Here is a 14690-nt window from a genome sequence, read left to right as displayed (position 1 = left end):
TGAAGACCCAACGCAGCCAAAAATAAAAATAAATAAATAAAATTAAAAAAAAATAGAATGAAGCTTGTTGAGGTTCAGTAATCTTGTTGAGGTTCAGTAAGTCTTGTGAGATGTAGTTTCCATGGAAAATGAAACAGAGACTTGTGCAAAATAAGTCTACTCTGTGCAGTTTGGGAGTGCGGCCTGACTTCAGGGCGGAATGACTGCTGGCCCTTGGACAGGGGCCCGCTTGTTGTGAACACTGCTGGTGCTGTGTTGTCAGTGATTTCAGTCCTCCTGGAAGCCTGGGGGTGGCGATAAGGGAGCTGAAATACATCTCCCTTCACAATCCCCCCTTTCCTCTCCTGAAGCCACACACAGGGGCCCACCCATCTGCGTGCTTGTGCACATGCGCACACCTTTTTCTCTAGCATTTTTCACTGTCTTGAATGGTGTTCCATGAGTTCCTATCTCCTTCATTCTGTTGAACTACTGCATTATCATCATTTAACCACTCCCCTTTGATGGGCGATTAGCTTGTTCCCAGTTTTGTCATTACAGTAGCATTGTCAGCACTAGGCAAGTTCTTCCATTGTTTTAAGTACTTCACATGTGATCCTCATAACTACTCTGATAGGTGTAACTACCCCATTTTTATAGGTAAGGAATCTGATGTACTGACAGGATAAATGAGTTGCCCAAGGTTACAAGCCAGTAAGTGGTGCAGCCACATATGAACTCAAGTAGCCCTGTGTCCAGAGCAACACTCTGAACCATTACATTAGACATTTTTACGCTGAGGGCATATGATCTTTTAAATTGAATAGACCTAAATTTTATGTAAAATCCACTGTGCCGTTCTCATATTTTTCATTTCACTGAGAACTGGCAAAAACTTATCTTGGAGTGGCAGCAGGCTACAGACCAGCCCCTGGGACCACTGCTTTCAGTACACCAAGCAAGTATTCTTTTAACACATCTTTGCACACACGTGTGAGCATTCTTTCAGGAAAGGTAACAAGAAATATGTTAACAGAAACTCTTCTTTTATCAAATTCCTAAGTAAAAGGGAAACAGTGAAGATTACAAGTGGGGGTGGTTAAGCGGCAGCTTGTTCTGCAAACTCTGGCATCTCAGGGCACATAATGTGCAGTACAAGCAGTTCTGGTAAACAGGGTATCTGCTTTCCTGTGATAGCACAGGTCCAAGATTAAGTTTAAAATAATTTGCAAGACTGACCCACATATACTTTGGACACCAGCCTAACAAGTCACAAAGGTCCCATAAGCATCCCTCTGTGTGATTGTTTCTGAGGTTATAAGGGGTGGAGAGGTCCAGGGAGACATTCCCTTAAAGGAAGGGCAGGTGAAGTATTTGCACCGTGGGCTGTAACGGAATATACATGTATCTTCCTTCCCATGGGCTCTTTAGCATTTGGACCAACACTGGACTTGAGAACTATATTCCTGACAGTTGGATGAGAAGCTAACTGGACAAGGAACATTGAGATGAGTAGGTGATAGGACTGAGAACTCTCCTGGCTTGAGATACATCAACAAATCTTTATCAACTCTCCCATCCCTTTCTAGGTCATCCCACAGTTCCACACCTAATCACATTTCCCTACTGCATTGCTGACCCCTCAGTCAACAGCAGTCAGCTGGAACCACAAACCACAATTGGCCTGTTTAATTCAGTGTAGAGCAAGGTTTGAGGCCGAGAGTGAAAAAACGACTTCCAAAACCAACTGATAGCACAGGTTGTTGAAGACCAACGCATTTAGAGAGACTTTTCCTTGCTCAGATTTCAGGTGTGTAGAGTGAGTTTTGCTGAGATCCATGAATACCTTAAGGGATCCCTACAGATAGGAAGAGATCCTGAGAGAATTAGAGCAACAGCTGAAACCTTTTTTCCTCAAGGGATTCACAAGACTGCAGACCGGCGAGCCTGTCAAGTCAGTGATTTGGGAGAAAGGCCAATACAATTGTGCAAGTCCTATCGCCCAAACCAACACTAGTCTTCACTTACTCAGGTGAAATGATTTTTCAGGTTTATTAAGTGTAACGTGTAGGGAAGAACTTTGAATCCTCAAAACCCAGCTTTACTGCAAAAGGCCTAAATTATTAAATATTCAGCAAAACACCCATCCTGCAAGCAGCAGTTTGAGGGGCAAGGAACCTAATAAAACTTCATGAATTTTCTGAGCTATGTCAGAGTTGACACTTGGATTCCAGTCCTTGGTTTGCCTGTAACAAAAACCAGGCCTTGAGCAAGTCAAAACACTGGGACTGGGAAGGATATAACCTTCCAATCTGACAGTGAATATGTGTTCCCTTAAGTCTAAGGAAGGCTTTTTAAAGGCTTGATGTTTCATTACCACTTTTAATGGTTTAATATAAGCAGTTTCCTCCCTTTCTGGCCCCCGTTTTTACCACTCCAAGGAGTTGAAGCATTAACAGTCTAAAATTAAGAGCTACCTCGTGACGAACTTAACCAAGAAAACCAGGTAAGTATTCCAATTTAGTATTTCTAGGACAGAAGTTTAAGAAAAGCTACTGCTAGGGCAGAGTTCCTAAAATTATGCACCAAGCACTTCTCAGGTACACCCGGAGTTATCAATGGTGTATTTCTAGACATGATGCTTGGCTTTCTACATTTTTATAACACACCTCTGAGTGATTCTTACCCCTAACATTGCTCTTGTGGTTACACCAGCTTTAGTACCAGAAGAACTATTTCCCTGACAGTTGGATGAGAAGCTAACTGGACAAGGAACATTGAGATGAGTAGGTGATACGACTGAGAACTCTCTTGGCTTGAGACACATGAACAAATCTTTATCAACTAGTGCAAAATTGAGATAACCGGGAGGGCTTCCAACTCCTCCCCCCTTACTTGCACGTCCCTCCCCTCACCACTGTTTTGTCCCAAGTTGAGACCGACCACTGAAGTTACATTACAGCGAGTCGACTGTGAAGGGGAAAAAGGTTGAGAACTTAAAAGTATCATAAAAAAAAATAAATTAAAAAATAAGAGTATCTTGTGCCCAAAGATTCTTACTCCCTCAGTTTTCTATCAGTATTGGAAAAATACTGCCTAGTGATAATTGGTATGGCAGCACAAAAACTGCTTGTGTAGGGCTTAGACAAGATTCTTACCACGACCTGAATCAGAGAATCTCTTTTACTGGAGCAATCTTATCCTTACAGTGAGGCAAAGCTGTTAGTCATTAGGAACCAATTATGTTAGGAACCATCTTAATTTGCTGCCTAACACGCCCAAGTCAGCAAGTTGCCTTAGGTTAGTATACCTTTTTTTTTTTTTTTTTAAGATGTTGGGGGTAGGAGTTTATTTATTTTTGCTGTGCTGGGTCTTCGCTTCTGTGTCAGGGCTTTCTCTAGTTGTGGCAAGCGGGGGCCGCTCTTCATCGCGGTGCGCGGGCCTCACTTGTTGCAGAGCACAGGCTCCAGACACGCAGGCTCAGTAGTTGTGGCTCACGGGCCTGGATGCTCCGTGGCATGTGGGATCTTCCCAGATCAGGGCTCGAACCCGTGTCCCCTGCATTAGCAGGCAGATTCTCAACCACTGAGCCACCAGGGAAGCCCTAATATATATACCCTTTTAACTCAGGAATTTTCAAGCAATTTTTCTCTCCACCTTTGTTGACTAGGGCTCCACTTGGTTCTTGGCTCAGTTCACATAAAGCAGAATTAGGATTCTGTATCATTATCTAAGGCTGAGCACTTAAATGTAATGCACTAGGAAAAAAAACCACAAGGATAGTCAACAAATAATCACGAGATTGAAAGCACAACTGAGCAGCCTGGACCACCATCTGAGGTGGAGGCACACAGGCAAATTTGCTTACTCTCAATATGCCTCCATATTCAATAGTTTTAAATTTTTACACTCTGAAATGGTTTTAATGACACCAAAATTCTAACTTGTAAATGATCTTGAACAAAGGACAAAGTCCCTACACCTTGGCACACCCAATGTTTATCAAAGTCAAGTGACTTAATTTTGGTCATACTGACCTCAAGTTAAATGCTTTCTTTGAACACCACTTTAACCAGTTAAGAGTCCCCACCATCACCACATAATTTCAGGACAACACACACCAAATATGCTACCATGCAACAAAACCTTTATTAATATTTTGAACAAGTTTAGCTATTACTGAAACTATCTTAAATTGGGGCAAATAGCTAGAATGCAGTGTGATGCCATTATTGGGCATTATGAATGCAAGACTGAATAATTAACAGCCACCCCTCAGACGGAGGACCAGGTGCAGGGTGGACTCTTTCTGGATGTTGTAATCAGAAAGAGTGCGGCCATCTTCCAGCTGTTTGCCTGCAAAGATGAGCCTCTGCTGGTCAGGGGGGATGCCCTCCTTATCCTGGATCTTGGCCTTCACATTCTCGATGGTGTCACTGGGTTCCACCTCCAGGGTGATGGTCTTGCCGGTCAGGGTCTTCACGAAGATCTGCATGCCACCCCTCAGACGGAGGACCAGGTGCAGGGTGGACTCTTTCTGGATATTGTAATCAGAAAGAGTGCGGCCATCTTCCAGCTGTTTGCCTGCAAAGATGAGCCTCTGCTGGTCAGGGGGGATGCCCTCCTTATCCTGGATCTTGGCCTTCACATTCTCGATGGTGTCACTGGGCTCCACCTCCAGGGTGATGGTCTTGCCAGTCAGGGTCTTCACGAAGATCTGCATACCACCCCTCAGACGGAGGACCAGGTGCAGGGTGGACTCTTTCTGGATGTTGTAATCAGAAAGAGTGCGGCCATCTTCCAGCTGTTTGCCTGCAAAGATGAGCCTCTGCTGGTCAGGGGGGATGCCCTCTTTATCCTGGATCTTGGCCTTCACATTCTCGATGGTGTCACTGGGCTCCACCTCCAGGGTGATCGTCTTGCCGGTCAGGGTCTTCACGAAGATCTGCATGCCACCCCTCAGACGGAGAACCAGGTGCAGGGTGGACTCTTTCTGGATGTTGTAATCAGAAAGAGTGCGGCCATCTTCCAGCTGTTTGCCTGCAAAGATGAGCCTCTGCTGGTCAGGGGGGATGCCTTCTTTATCCTGGATCTTGGCCTTCACGTTCTCAATGGTGTCACTGGGCTCCACCTCCAGAGTGATGGTCTTGCCGGTCAGGGTCTTCACGAAGATCTGCATGCCACCCCTCAGACGGAGGACCAGGTGCAGGGTGGACTCTTTCTGGATGTTGTAATCAGAAAGAGTGCGGCCATCTTCCAGCTGTTTGCCTGCAAAGATGAGCCTCTGCTGGTCAGGGGGGATGCCTTCCTTATCCTGGATCTTGGCCTTCACGTTCTCGATGGTGTCACTGGGCTCCACCTCCAGGGTGATGGTCTTGCCGGTCAGGGTCTTCACGAAGATCTGCATTTTGACCTACAAAGTAAAACGTTAGTATTTCACCTCAGGATTTTTTACTGCTTTCATAGCTAATCAATTTTACAACGAACAGTTTATTATTCTTTTTTTTTTTTTTTTTTTTTTGCTGTACGCGGGCCTCTCACTGCTGTGGCCTCTCCCGTTGCGGAGCACAGGCTCCGGACACACAGGCTCCGCGGCCATGGCTCGCGGGCCCAGCCACTCCGCGGCATGTGGGATCCTCCGGGATCGGGGCACGAACCCGTGTCCCCTGCATCGGCAGGCGGACTCTCAACCACTGCGCCACCAGGGAGGCCCTTTATTATTCTTAACTGCGTTAATGACTCTCACAAACCTCCCCCAATTACTAGACTAACCGTTAAGTCAGTCACTGAACACAAAATTCCTGAGTCAAGACGGCAACTCAAACAGGATGGAGAATCGAAAGTGCTGAGATTACATCCAGCTCTTTCTCCCTTAACTGCTGCAGATATTTCGCTAAAATGCCCCCGCCCCAATTTCCCCCAAACCTAGTATCATGGCGGCATTAAAATAAAAATCCCGGTTAGACGGAGGTACGGTACGACACCTTCTCCACGTCGGGATTCAAATTAAAACCTTTCCAGAAGCCCCAGCCGACTACCTCTCTTCCACCTTCCCCCCCACGAACAGACACGTTGGAATCTCCATCGGTTAAGTATCCGTTGGCCTCTACGGGCTCGCGCGCCAACCGCCCCGCTCCCGACCCGTAAACAAGGCCCGCTCTTCCGGAAAGGCCGGCGCCGCGTCACCTCGCCTCCCCTCCCCCACCCCTCCCCGCGGCCTCCGAGCCCCCGCCCGCTCACCCTCACGGACGCCCCCCTCTCCAGTTCTCCCAGCGCTCGTAGACCGTGGGCCAGTACCTGTGAGCGAATCCAAAGATACTCCGAATTCAACGACGCCGAGTCACCTCCACTGCAACGCAGCCAAACCCAACAGTGCCAATCGCCTCTGACCGCTCCGATTCGGCGGGGCCGAAATTTATGCAACGTCTGTTGCGTCACTTATCACTCTTACGTAGGCGCCGTGTCCGTGCGCCGCTGAAAGTAGTTCGCTCGGCCCCACCTCCCGCGACGCAGTTAGGCCCTTCGACTGAGCCCTAAATTGCTTAGAGCCGAGCAAAGGATCCTAACAAATCAGCTCACCTTTCTTCCAGGTGATCCTTCTCCTCCTTTAGGAAAATGTAGGAAAATTATCGGGCGGATGAATTCGAGTTAAGGGGACCTTGCTCGAAAGCTCTGGAAACTTCCTTGCGGCGCCGGCTCTGATTGGTGGGGCGTGTGAGGCGAGGCCGGCGCTTATTGGTGGAGAGCGCGGCGGGTCGGCTGTTGCTGGGCTCCGGCTGGAGTGGTTCGGCACCGACGTTGCTTAGTAACTGAGTGCGCGTGCGCGGCAGAGCGGCGCCTTTGAGAGAGAAGCGTACTTCCGACCGGGGTGGAGGAGGGGGTCATCGCTCCTTCCTCCAGGACTCCGACTCCTTACATGTCGTGTTTTCAGGGCTTTGGTTGGGACACAGCGGGCTCCGCGGTGACTTTCCTGAGAAGGGCGCCCGGTCCCGGTCTGGAGGTGCCCAGGCGCTGGGCAGAGGGGCCCGCAGTAGTTTTTCCCGGTGTCTGCTCTGAAGCATAAGCCCCCCTCACACTGCCCTGTTTTTATTTTTGTTCTTGTCTGGATCTGCGTTGCGGAGCTTTAGTCACGCTTTACAGTTAGGGTGCTTTGGTCGTGCTCTGAGGAGATGAAATCTAGACTGTCGGTGGACTCTCTGCTGAGCCCCGGTTTCTCCCCCTACCAAGGAGGACCCTTCCTCCACCGCGGAGCCCCCCCGCTCCCACCCCATACCGTGGAGGTTCCTCCCGAGCTCTCTCATCGCGGAGCACCCCTCCCCCCAGCCTCTCCCCCGGCGAGGCCTCCCCCACTCCCCATCCCCCCACCGCGGAGGATCCCCCCCACCGCGGAGGACCCCCCGCCCCCCACGATCCCCACCCCAACGCACACTGCGAAGGCTCCCTCCCTCTTCCGCATCATGGAGGCCCCGCTCTCCCCCTACCCCAACGCGGGGGGGTCCCCGCCCCATCACCCTCCAGGTGACCCGGCGGCCGTGCTTAGATCTGGCACCGACCAAAACTGCACATCCCTTTCCCTCCTAGCAGTTTGTCCAGACTCTGGTGGGGAAAGAGAGGGAATGTGGATTAGGGAGCCGAAAACCCACTTGGAGAGACAGAGAATCCATGTACGAGAAATAACTAGTATTTTTAGTGTCCCATCAATGTGTTGGTTGTGCACGCGACAGTAAAGGTGGGCCTAACCAGCTCGGACTGGTTTCCGCGCACGGTGGGTATGGCCGCTCGTCCGCAGGGAGATAACCCAGGGAACGTGAGTAAGGCAGGCGTGTTTGGATCCGGAGCCCCGCAGCCCCGCGTCTAAGTCATGCAGGTGGAGGCGTAAACAAACATGCGACCGGCTGTTTGTCACGTAATAGCAGCCTCCCTAAGTTAAGAGGTGGTGTAACGATGTGCACATGAGTACCAACTGGCCAGCTGTCACTTAGAAAAGGTCGTTAGTCATTAAATGACATCTCTAAGCTTAACATTAAGACTGTGTCGGTGGAGCTGCAATGTGACAGGTTTATGCGTTAACGCCTAGACAGCTCTGAATTTATTAAAACTTGGTAAGATCTACTTACAGGAGTAATAGGAGATGGAAATAAAGTTTCTTTAAGATCATTTGGATTGGGAGGTAGTTGATAAAACGTTTATTGTGCAAAGTATGAATTTTCATTTTCGTTAAGCTGACAGTGAGTAGTCTGAGCTTGTTTCACCAAATCGCAGCTCCTCCTGAGTCATACATGTGAATTGGTAGAATGATCTAGAATGGAGATCTCATGGTTTGATATGATGACTTGGATGGGAATTCTAGCAGTTGCCAGAAATAAGTTAGTTATACAGCTTCCTGGTTTAATGTTTTACCGAAGGGCATTTGGTAACCTCAACACAGCAAACTGTTTTCAGAAAGGAGGCCTGTGCCTTCCTTGTATAATAAAAGCAAGATGAATTTTTTATGACCTGTTTATAAATAAAACTTTTAATAATAGCATCATTTCTGGTGATAAATTGTAAAAGGTAATTGGTAAACAAATTAAAGACTAGACGGGCAAATTCCCCCAAATCAGGAATTTGGAAATCTAGCACAGTACTTGGTATTGTGCTCAATAAATGTTTGTTCAGTGAGGTGCAGTTTCCCTTTTGTTTAACTGGGGAAAAAAAAAACCCAAACAAACAATTGTAACAGCCTTAGACACAAAATATAAAACAGAAAGACAGTATTTACTTAACATCCATAGGCAAATAGTTTTTGCCTAGGCAGTTCCTTTGAAAAAAACGAAGAGGATTTGATTCTGAGATTCAAAGTGATGTTTTACTTAGCTAGATGTCTTTTAATAAAAATCTGTGAGAAAACTATGTTTCCAATTATAAATTCACAATTGTTTTCTTGACATTATCAGCTGATATTTAAAGTATGGAGTTAGTCTGCAGTTTGTCATTTCCTTGTTTGGCAATTTATCTCAACAGAATTATGAGACTAATTCCTAATTTCTTACCACCGAGTTAGAAACTTTGATATTGAATGCCCAAATGAACACAGAGCAAAATTCTAAGTTGTCTTTACACTGGGCCTCAAAATTACAAAAATCTGTCCATTTAAAAATAGGTACTCGGGCTTCCCTGGTGGCGCAGTGGTTGAGAGTCCGCCTGCCGATTCAGGGGACACGGGTTCGTGCCCCGGTCTGGGAAGATCCCACATGCCGTGGAGCGGCTGGGCCCGTGAGCCATGGCTGCTGAGCCTTCAAAATTTCCTTCTTTTTTAAGGCTGACTAGTATTCCATTGCGTGTATAGAACACATTTTGTCTATCCATTCATCTGTCTATCGATATATTGGATTGCTTTCACCTCTTGGCTGTTACGAATAATGAACTGCTGCGATGCATACATGTGTGCAGATATCTCTTTTTAAGACCCTGCTTTTTAGTTCTTGTGGACAGACACTCGGAGGTGGGATTGCTGGATCTTAATGTGACAAAATTTTTAAGTTTTCGAGGAGCCTCCATACTGTTTTCCACAGCGGTTGCACCATTTTACATGCCCACCCAAAAAGGCACAGCCACGATTGTTCCACTTCCTTCAACAACATTTGTTACTTAAAAAAAAAAAAAAATGGTGGCTGTCCTCACGGGTGTAAGATATCTCCTTGTGACTTCAATTTGCATTTCCTTAATGATTTATTTTTTACTTTAAAATAATTACAGATTCACAGGAAGTTGCAAAAATATCAGAGAAGTCTCAATGTACCCTTCACCCATTTTCCCCCAGTGGTAACATCTTACACAACTGTAGTACAATATCAAAACCAAGAAATTAACACCGGTACAACGCACAGACCTTTATTCAGACTTCAGCAGTTTTACGTGCGCTTTTGTGTGTGTGCGTAGTTGTGTGCAGTTTTATCACATGGGTAGTAGATTCATGTCACCCCCACCACGGTCAAGATACAGAGCTGTTTTCATCACCACGAGGATAAACTCTTGATACCGCTTTATGGTTGGTCACAAGCTTCTCCCACCCCTTTCCCCCAAGCCCAGGCAATCATTAATCTGTTCTGCACCTGGATAATTTTGTCATTTTGAGAATGTTACATAAATGGAATCATATGGTGTGTAACTTTTTGACATTAGCTTTCGTCTAAAATTCATCCAGATTGTTGAATATATATTCATAGTTCATTCCTTTTTGTTGCTGAGTAGCATTCTGTGGTATATGTGTCCCACAGTTGGTTTAATCATTCACCTACAGATGGATTTTTGGGATGCTTCCAATTTTTGGCTATTACAAGGCTTAAGCAACAAAAATTCAACTGAGTAATGGCTTTATTCAACAATTTGTGAATCAGGCAGCATCCCACCTAGCAATAGAAAGGAGCTCTGTAGCCGCGCGGCATGGGGGACCTTAGTTCCCTGACCAGGGATCAGACCCGTGCCCCCTGCGGTGGAAGTGCTGAGTCTTAACCATTGGACTGCCAGGGAAGTCCCAAGGAGAGGTTTTTAAAGCCAGAGAGGAAGCAGAAAAAAGGAAAGAATTAACAAAGAGTACCTTGTTTTAGGCGAGGATGCCCTCCTAAGGGGAAGGGAAGGGGTGTACCCACGGATTACCTCCCAGTGTTAACTAGGACATTCCACGTTGTCTGGTTAAAGGTCACATTCCCGGGGAAGCTTGGAACTGCAGTTGGGTTAGGTATTAAGTCTTGGTTTGCTGCCCTGGGGCCTAACATGTGTGACTCCATTGGGGGCATTTTGTCTCCTTTTAAATTTTTTATTTTTCTGTTTTTTATTTTTGGCCACACTGTGCAGCATGCGGGATCTCACTTCCCTGACCAGCGATTGAACCCACACCTGCTGCAGTGGAAGTGTGGAGTCTTAACCAGTGGACCGCTAGGGAAGTCCCTTGTTTCCTTTTTAGCACAAGCTTCTATGATCATTCATGTACATTTTTGTGTGAACGTATGTTTTCATTTCCCTGGGATGAATGCTCAGTACTGTAATTGCTGGGTTGTATGGTATGTATATGGTTACGTTTTTAAGAAACTGCTAAGCTATTTTCCAGAGGGGCTGTATTATTTACTCTCCCACCGCCAGTGTCTGGGAGATGCAGTTTCTTTGCATCCTCACAGCATTTGGTATAGTCACTATTTTTTATTTTAGCTACCTAATACTTGTGTAGTGATATTTCATCATAGATTTAATTTGCATTTCCCTAATGATTGATGATGTTAAACATATTTTCATGTGCTTATTTGCCATGTGGATATCGTTTTTGCTGAAATGTCTGTTCATGTCTTTTGCCCATTTTGTAATTGGATTGTTTGCCCTTTTACTATTGAGTTTTGAGAGTTCTTTATGTGTTCTAGATACAAATTCACAAATTCTTAGAAGAAAATACAGATATTTTCCTCCATTTTATAAGTTGTCTTTTAACTTTTTTTTTTTTTTTGGCCACGCCACACAGCATGTGGAATCTTAGTTCCTCAACCAGGGATTGAACCCGCGCCCCTTGCATTGGAAGCATGGACTCTTAACCACTGGACCGCTAGGGAAGTCCTATCTTTTCACTTTCTTGATGGTGTCTTTTGAAATATAAGTTTGTTATTTTGATGACGTCTCAACACCCTATCTTATAACGCTTACCTGATCTCTTCCACAATCACCTCCATTTTACCTAAGCAAAGAACCTTGACATCACCGGAAACTGACTGAACTGTGCTTTCTTAAACCCCAGTATTCAACTCTCAGGTCCCAACCTCTTGCCTGTCTAGCTGTCTTTCTACCTTGTTTGCATCTGCTCTGTAAACCTTCTAAGGCCTGCAGTTCCCCAGTTCTCTGTTTTTTCCTCTTAACAGCATCTTTCACAGAGCAAAATTTAAAAATTTTGATGAAGTCCAATTTATTGTTCCTTTTCTTTCTTTAATGGATTGTGCTTTTGGTGTCATGTCTAAGAGCTCTTCACCCAGCCCTAGATCCGAAAGATTTTCTTCTGTGTTTTTTTTTTAAATTATTTTCCTTATCATTTTAGCATAGATTTGTTTGTTGTTGTTATTGTTGTTGTTTTGGCTGAGAGGCATGGCATGCAGGATCCTATGCGTGGAGTCCTAACCACTGGACTGCCAGGGAAGTCCCATTCTCCTGTGTTTTTTCTACATGTAAATCTATGATTCATTTTGAGGTTTAAGTTGAGGTTCATTTTTTCACTTTTGGATGTCCAATTCCTCCAGTTTCTCCATGGAAACACTATCTTTCCTCCATTGAATTACTTTTGCACCTTTGTCAGAACTCAGTTGGCTGGACTTGTATGGATCTATGTTAGTTGTTTGTATGTTTTTTAAACTCTTCCCTTTCCAATAACAATTTTTTCTTTCTCTTCCTGAAGGTAACACATTGCTGAATTCAATGTTTATCAACCCCAGGAACCTTTTAAGACTAATAATATAAATTTATGCTTCCGTAAATATTACATGTTGGTATAGATTGACTGTGACCCCCCAGAATTCATGTGTTGAAACCTAATCCCCAATGTGATGGTATTTGGAAGTGGGGCCTTTGGGAGTGATTAGGCCATGAGAGCAGAGCCCTCAAAAATGGGGTTAGTGCCCTTATAAAAGATCCCAGAGAGCCCCTTTGCCCCATGTGAGGACACAGGAAGTGGGCCTTCACCAGACACTGAATCTGCCAGCACCTTAATGTTGGCCTTCCCAGCCTCCAGAACTGTGACGGATACATTTCTGTTGTTTATAAGCCACCCAGTCTGTGATATTCTTTTAGAGCAGCCTGAATGGACTACGACACCTGTTTTTAGACTTTATGTAAATGATGTCATACTCCACATATCATTCTACAACTTCCCTTTTTTAATATTGTTTTTGTGATTTAGCTGTGTTGATAAATCTAGTTCAACTGCCTTAGCTGCTATATAGTATTCTGCTATGTGAACATATCACAGTTTAACATTAAGGTATTCCTAGTTTTCACAGTTACAAACAAAGCTGCTAAAAGCATTTTAAAATTTTATTTTACATTTATTTATTTTTAAGAATTGTGGTAAAAGACACATAAAATTTCCATCTTAACCATTTTATGTATACAGTTCATTAAGTACATTCACATTATTGAACAGCCATCACCACCATCCATCTCCAGAACTCTTTTCATCTTGCAAAACTGAAACTGTACCTAGTAACCAATAACTCCCCATTCCCTCCTGCCCCTGGTCCCTAGCAACCACCATTCTACCTTCTGTTCCTATGAATTTGCCTACTCTAGGTACCGCATATAACTGGAATCATACAGTATTTGTTCTTCTGTGTCGGGATTATTTCACTTAGCATAATGTCCTCGAGGTTCATCATGCTGTAGCATATGTCAGAATTTCCTTCCTTTTAAAAGTTGAGTAATATTCCATTCTATGTATGTACCACATTAAAAAATATATATATATATATATATATATATATATATATATATATATATATATTTATTTATTTATTTATCTAGGCTGTGCCAGGCATTGTGGCGTATGGGATCTTTTTTTTTTTTAGTAGTGGTGTGCAAACTCTTAGCTGTGGCATGCATGTGGGATCTAGTTCCCCGACAGGGATCGAACCTGGGCCCCCTTCGAGCATGGAGTCTTACCCACTGGACCACCAGGGAAGTCCCTGTACCACATTTTGTTTATCCATTCATCTGTTGATGGATCTTGGGTTGTTTCTATCTTTTGGCTGTTGTGAATAATGCTGCTATGAACATGGTGTACAAATATCTGTTTGAGGGGCCCTGCTTTCAAATGTTTTGGGTATTTACCCAGAAGTGCAATTGCTGGATCTCATGGTAATTCTGTTTTTAATTGTTTGAGAAACTACCATACTGTTTTCCATAGCAGCTGCATCATTTTACATTCCCACCAACAATGAAAGCATTCATGTATATTCTTGTATGGATGTGTGAAAATGTCTCTAGGAAATATACCTAGGAATAGGATTGTGGGATGTATCTTAAACTCTACTAAACTTTGCCAAAGTGCTCTCCAAGTGATTGTTCTAACTTGCACTCCCTCCAGCAGTGTAGGACAGTTCCCACAGTTCTGTATCTTCAGCAGCACTTAGGATTGGCAGACTCTTAAAATTTTGCCAACCTGATGGGAAGACTTTTTTTAGAAAACAAGATTTACAAAGTCCCCTTCGGTTTACTTTATAAATATGAACCTATTTGTTTTCAGGTGGGTTTTGACTATAGGGAGGGAGACACCCCTGAGGCAGGTCTGACATCTGGTAGATTTGGCCACAAGAGGTCCGTTGGTGTGAGGCTCGAAGGAGCCTCTTGGGAAAACCTGTATGAGGCAGTGAAAGGTGACTTTTAGCTGCTGATGGAGGGTGTGAGGATGCAAAGGAATGTTGGGTTAGCTCCTACAAACAAATTGCCTTTGCAGTGTTTGGTGATTTATTTATTTATTTTTTTAATTTATTTTTAAAATTTTTCGTTGTGTTTGGTCTTCGTTGCTGTGTGCGGGCTTTCTCTAGTTGTGGCGAACGGGGGCTACTCTTCGTTGGGGTGTGTGGGCTTCTCATTGCAGTGGCTTCTCTTGTTGCAGAGCACTGGCTCTGGGTGCGAGGGCTTCAGTAGTTGTGGCACATAGGCTCGGTAGTTGTGGCACACGGGCTTAGTTGCTCCATGACATG

General features: G+C 44.8%; 1 protein-coding gene and 1 long non-coding RNA gene across 2 annotated transcripts in view; one reads left to right on the top strand and one right to left on the bottom strand.

Moving 5' to 3' along the window:
• Positions 1 to 14690, top strand: part of LOC132479307 (uncharacterized) — a 50630-nt gene that overhangs the window by 14446 nt on the left and 21494 nt on the right. The window lies entirely within an intron of this gene.
• On the bottom strand, positions 4110 to 6387 carry UBB (ubiquitin B). Its single transcript, XM_060082326.1, has 2 exons — positions 6277 to 6387; positions 4110 to 5392 (listed from the first exon to the last, which is right to left on the bottom strand). Exon 2 carries the CDS (start codon positions 5384 to 5386, stop codon positions 4241 to 4243), a length of 1146 nt encoding a protein of 381 aa, XP_059938309.1. The 5' UTR covers positions 5387 to 5392; positions 6277 to 6387; the 3' UTR covers positions 4110 to 4240.

Source organism: Mesoplodon densirostris, chromosome 18 (assembly GCF_025265405.1).
Source record: "Mesoplodon densirostris isolate mMesDen1 chromosome 18, mMesDen1 primary haplotype, whole genome shotgun sequence".
Taxonomy (NCBI): domain Eukaryota; kingdom Metazoa; phylum Chordata; class Mammalia; order Artiodactyla; family Ziphiidae; genus Mesoplodon; species Mesoplodon densirostris.
This window is presented reverse-complemented; position numbering and strand designations above follow the sequence as displayed.